General features: G+C 31.5%; 1 protein-coding gene across 1 annotated transcript; it reads left to right on the top strand.

The window, feature by feature from the left end:
- Positions 1-923: 923 nt before the first annotated feature.
- Positions 924-4,077, top strand: LOC130944015 (aspartic proteinase Asp1-like). Its single transcript, XM_057872132.1, has 9 exons — positions 924-1,293; positions 1,667-1,784; positions 1,885-2,111; positions 2,496-2,729; positions 2,827-2,965; positions 3,038-3,232; positions 3,327-3,399; positions 3,514-3,598; positions 3,685-4,077. Exons 1-9 carry the CDS (start codon positions 1,109-1,111, stop codon positions 3,785-3,787), a joined length of 1,359 nt encoding a protein of 452 aa, XP_057728115.1. The 5' UTR covers positions 924-1,108; the 3' UTR covers positions 3,788-4,077.
- The last annotated feature ends 1,923 nt before the right edge of the window (positions 4,078-6,000 follow it).

Consider the following 6,000-nt stretch of genomic DNA (forward strand, 5'->3'; position numbering starts at 1 on the left):
TAACATAGATATAAAAAATATAAACACATTTAAAATTGGCTATTAATTCATTACACTATAGATAATGATTAATTTAGTTGTTAATTTTTTATTAAAAATTATTTTTATTTAATTAAAAAATGCAAAATATATACACATATAAAATCGAATATAAATAAATTCATCAAGAATACTTAAAGATATATTAAAAGTTAGGAACATAGAACAAAAATATTAAAATTTGTACTCTAAAAATATTTTTTTTGTAACAAATAAAAATTAAAAAAGTAATGAATGAATTGTTAAAATTAAAAGAAAAATTTAGAAAGATAAAAGCCAAATTTTTCATTAGTATTTTTCTAAAGTTATTTTGTTCTTTTAATTTTTATGTATTGCTATTTTATTAATTAATTATTTATTAAATAAATTATTTTTATAATAAATAACTTTTTATTTTGTTAAAAAATGATTATGGCATTTAAAAAAATAATGTGAAAGAGACTATTTAAAATAAAAATATTTTAAATTAATATTTTTAAATATAAAAATAAATTATATTAATATTAAAAAATAAATATAAGATACAAATACAAAATAAATAAAATATATAAAATAAGAGTACGGTTGAATTTAATTTTAAAAATAAGAATACGTTTAAAAAGAAGAGTACGGTTGAAAAAAATACTTACTTGATCTGTTATTTCTATTTTTTAATGTCAATTTTTACTTTATTCTTATTTAGATCTAGATTTACTTTTATTTAGATTTTTTTTTTATCTTTACACTTCAAAAGAGTACTACTCCTTTGTTGTGAAATTTGGAGTTTTCCACTAATTTTTTTCATATTTTTAGTTAATAAAAAAAGGTTACCATATATGAAGGACACGCCACCATGCTTAGCAACGTAATAAAAGACGAATGAGACACGCCAGTAGTATATCTTTGTTTCAGTGTTTTTTGTTTTTTTGCCATTTTTTGCGTTCCCATCCTTTCTTAATCAAATCACAATTTCCAAGGTCCATCGCTTACTTCATTGAAATTAAAAACCTTACCTTCAAAGTTCAAACTTCTTGCGGTCTTCTTCTCTTTTCTATTCTTCAGCGGCAAGCAATTTCTTTCGTTTCCAAAAATGAGTGTCAAAAGTTGGGGAATAGTAGCTTTGCACACGATTTTGCTTTTTCTGTTATTTTCTGTCATTTTTCCACTCACTTTATCAGCAGTCAGTCAACCCCGAAACCTCAAGAATCGAAATTCCAAAACTTCTGGTGCTTCCTCGGCTATTTTCCAGGTTGAAGGGAATGTCTACCCTCTTGGGTATGTCTCCTATTATTTCTTGGATTCCTTTTTAATGTCCCCAACCTTTAATCCTTATCATCAAGGAAAATCAAACTTTTTTATTGTTGATTCTTCTCCAAATTATGTTTCAGCATGATATTTTTCTTTAAATTTCTTGTGAGTTTGGTTTTTTGGATAGTTTTTCCTGTTTCTGTCTTTTGGTGGGAGCTATGCTCATTGTTTTGAAACATTATTCAATCTCATGCGTTCTGAAATAAGCGTCTTATTTTGCTTAGGAAATTTCAGATTGATTCGTCAATAAATCTGCTGACTTTCTAAAGTGAACTTTTTTCAATATTAGGTTTAAATTATACTGCTTAGCAATTTTTTTTTAATGTTCCTCTTTTTACAGGCATTATACAGTGTCCCTAAGCATTGGCAATCCCCCCAAACTATACGATTTTGACATTGACTCTGGTAGTGATCTAACTTGGGTTCAGTGTGATGCACCATGTAAAGGTTGCACCAAGGTAAACATACGTTTAAGTCCATTATGAAATATTAATAGCAACCGTTTAGTCATTGCAAGCTTTTCATCTGGTCTCTATCTTATCTTTCGGCCTTTCGCAGCCACCAGATCAATTATATAAGCCCAAAAACAACCTTGTGCAATGTGGTGAAGAGTTGTGTGCTGGAATCCACTTATCAAATGAGTATCAATGTGCTGCCCCGTCGGACCAATGCGACTATGAGGTTGAGTACGCTGACCAAGGGTCTTCGCTGGGTGTGTTAGTCCGAGATCAGATTACCTTGCCATACACCAATGGCTCTGTGGTACGCCCAAAGATAGGCTTTGGGTGAGTGTTTTCTTTCTATCCTTATGTGTGATATTGGTTGCACAATCATTATGGTAAATAAGGATACAAAGATAAATAATTTAGAAGGACAGAAAATGAGAGAAATTTGTGTCTTGAGTCTTAATGCGTTATTTTGTGTTACCTGCAACACCAAATACATTTTCATGTCCTTTCCCAACTACCAAATATAGATTTAGTATTTGAGTTGGTGTTGATTCAGCTACAAAAGTACTCTACTGTCATTGGTTTTACCACTTTGATCATTGTCAATTATGAAATGATAGCAATATCAAATAAGAGTACTATTGGTGAATGATACTGCAGCAGAATTGTTATTTGCCTTCCTGAATTTATTTAGAGTTTCTTTTTCTTTTGTATGGGTAGGTGTGGATATCATCAGAAGTATTTTGGTCTTAACTCTCCGCCATCGACAGCAGGAGTCCTTGGCCTTGGCAGGGGTATTGTAAGCTTTTTGTCCCAACTTCATGCTCTTGGTTTGATTCGAGATGTGGTTGGTCACTGCTTAAGTGTGAAAGGAGGAGGGTTTCTATTCTTTGGAGATGATCTCATTCCCTCTTCCGGAGTTGTTTGGATACCCATGTTTCCTAGTTCCTTGGAGTAAGTTTTTGTTGAAGTTCGTATATATTATTTAATTCCTCAAGAGATGCTTTTATTTTTTCTGTAAATGAGAAAGCTCACACAACCATTTCTTTAGAAAACACTACAGTGCAGGGCCTGCCAAACTTTTATTCGATGGAAAGCTTACGTCTATTAAGGATCTTGAACTTATCTTCGATAGTGGCAGCTCATACACATATTTGAATTCTGAAGCTTATCAAGCCACTGTTGATCTGGTAATATAAAAAGTGCTGTAGACATAAAAAATTCCATCCCCTCTTATGACCCTTTTTTTACGTGTAATACAGGTAAGTAATGATTTAAAGAGACAGAAATTGGAAAGAGCCATTGATGATGACTCACTTCCGATTTGTTGGAAGGGTGCAAAGCCTTTTAAATCCCTAAGTGAAGTAAAGAGCTATTTCAAGCCCCTGGCATTGAGCTTCCAAAAAGCAAAGGATTTGCAGTTTCAGCTGCCACCAGAATCTTATCTAATTATTACTGTTGGCACCTTCTAAGACTATGAATAACATTTCTACCACTTTATTGAAGAGAACAAGAGAAATTATGCGCCTAACTTTCCGTCCTTTTCTACAGAAACATGGAAATGCATGCTTGGGGATTCTAGATGGCACTGAAGTAGGTCTCGAAAAACTTAACATCATAGGAGGTAAAGCTCAATGAAAACCAACAATATAAAATTTGATGCCAATCTCATCTTTCTTCCCCTTTTATCTGAAAATTTGATGGTAATATACATTTTCTTTTTTAATTTGCTCAACAGACATCTCGCTGCAAGATAAGATCGTGATTTATGACAACGAGAATAAGAAGATCGGATGGGTGTCTGCCAACTGTGACAGGCTTAGGTTATAAGCCCAACTCTTCATATTTCTTTAATTGTGACATTAAATACGTATTAGAGAATTCTTGTCTTATTTTTTTTTATTAACAGTGTGAATCGTGAAGTTGAAGAAGGTTTTCCACGCCGATATGCTACTGATTCTGGCATCTTTTCTGATCGGTGCCCAGCAATCTATGGTACAACAGAAAAATAAATGAGTTGTTTGGCACAAGATGCTCACATGTAAATAAGATAAAACATATGATTATACATAGTACAGCATATCTATATGCTTAGTACAATATGTTATGCGTCATAAGATAAGCTAATGTTAATGAAACTATAGATGATAAGTTCCAACCCCAATAAGGGTAACTAATGGAGGAAAGTGTTGAAGTATAGAGATTTTAAATGCCATTAATGCAAGATGTAGACTCGCTGTGGCTTCAATGATTTACTAATGTTGGAAACAAGTATTAAATACTACCCATACATTTAGGAAAATAATTCTATTGAATCAGTATGTGCTGGATTTTGATGGTCACTGTGTATAGTAGTAATAATATCACCCTGTACACGAAATTTAATATAAAGATAAATTGTAGAGATAATAGCACCAAAAGTATTTAGAAAAGAATGACCAAGTATAATATTATAAGGACTATAGTAATCGACAACAAGATATTAGATATCCAAAATTTTAGTAAAGGATGCTCACCTGTGCGCTTAAAAACCACACACAACCTAAATCAGGAATACGTTCACTTGAGAAACCCACAAAATCACTGGACTAGAAGGACTTTGCGTACAATCAAATCCCCTAGTTATATGGAAATGACCTAGTTATATGGAAATGACCGTTGGATCATTTAAATTTGTGGTTGTGGTTGTGGTTCTATAGTCAGGTGGGTAAAATACCATTTTTAGATTATTAGGCTGAGGTTGTACAGAGCTACCTGCTCCCTCCACAGAAAATAGCTCAATATGTACGCTTGTGTGCAGAATTAGTGATGCCACCACCAGTAAATCTTTTAGAGATACAATTACTGACATCTCGTGGTTAAGTAGGTTATCTATGATATTTTTACTTTTATCTTTTGAATGCTGTCTTGCAGAGAAATGATTGGTAGAATATCCTGTTCTCTTTTGAATGTGACCATCAAATGTATCTATCCAAATGATCTTGTCGAACTAGTCGCTCCAGTAAATCCTTGGCCACCACACATTCATCAGCAGTATGACTATGTTTCCGATGAAAAGTACAATATCTTGTCTTGTCTACATTTTTCATATCTTGATAAGTACCTACTTTTCGCAAAGGTTAGATAAGCTTGGCATTTAAAATTTCCTTAATAATTTCTTCTTGCTTAGCGTTGAACTGCATGTAAGAGTCATATCGAGGTGTGAGCGGAAAGAGTTTCTTAGCATCCCGAGCTTTATCGTCTTTGTTAGTGTTTCCGTTATTTAGATGTTGAGCTTGTCTAAATTCTTCAATTTTCATCTAATCTTTTGCCTTTTCACCAAATTTAGTAAGTGTCTTTGGCTTTGTAACCACAATAGTCTCCTGAAACTTTTTTGGCCGAAGTCTGCCCTTTATTCAATGAAGATGTACTTCTGGATGAAGATTTAGAATGCTCATAACTATCTTTATGAACCGAGTAACATAATCACAAAGACTCTCTTATTGTCCTTGCTTAATTATACTCAAGTAATCTAAATCATGTAAATAAATAGAGAATGTTGTGAATTGATCCTTAAAAAGTTTAGCTAGTTCCTAAAAACATGAAATAGATACTATAGACAAAAAAAATCAATCAAATGCAGAACTATCTAAAAAAGTAGAAAAATACCGACATAGAGTAGGATTAGAAACACCTTTCACTAGCATCATTGAACAAAATTTCTTGACATGCTTTTTGAGTTCACCAAAGCGTCATAAAGTGTTAACGTCATAGGTAAAGAAAAATTTCTAAGCAATTGAAAATCCTGACATCTATAGTAAATGGACCGGCTTTCGTTGGCTTCGGTAACTGTTGATCTTATCTTCGCCTTGCCTGAGTTTCAGAAACATGAGTTGGATTAGATTCAACTTCCTCATCCTCTGGTTGTTGTAATGACCCACATTTTTAAAAATCTAAATATAAATAAGTTATAATTTATTTCATTAATTGGAATTCCTTATTTTTAAAAATTATTTTATTAAAAGTAATTAAATTAATTTTATAATTATTAGAATTGAATTAAATTCATATTTTTATATTTTTTGTTATGGTGAAATATTATATAATTAAAACTATAATTTTAGTAATTTATAAATAATGAAAATTATATATATACATATATATTTTAATTTGAGTAATTGATATTTTTAATTTAAAAATAAAGTTTAGTTAACAATATTATTATCAAGTTTGATATCCGCCGATA

Source organism: Arachis stenosperma, chromosome 8 (assembly GCF_014773155.1).
Source record: "Arachis stenosperma cultivar V10309 chromosome 8, arast.V10309.gnm1.PFL2, whole genome shotgun sequence".
Taxonomy (NCBI): Eukaryota; Viridiplantae; Streptophyta; class Magnoliopsida; order Fabales; family Fabaceae; genus Arachis; species Arachis stenosperma.

What these genes read in the sequence shown, in the direction of transcription:
- LOC130944015 (XM_057872132.1), top strand. Translation starts at nt 1,109, where the DNA reads ATGAGTGTCAAAAGTTGGGGAATAGTAGCTTTGCACACGATTTTGCTT. An exon ending in CATGTAAAGGTTGCACCAAG is followed by an intron (nt 1,785 to 1,884) that starts GTAAACATACGT and finishes GGCCTTTCGCAG; the next exon opens with CCACCAGATCAATTATATAA. An exon ending in AAAACTTAACATCATAGGAG is followed by an intron (nt 3,400 to 3,513) that starts GTAAAGCTCAAT and finishes TTTGCTCAACAG; the next exon opens with ACATCTCGCTGCAAGATAAG.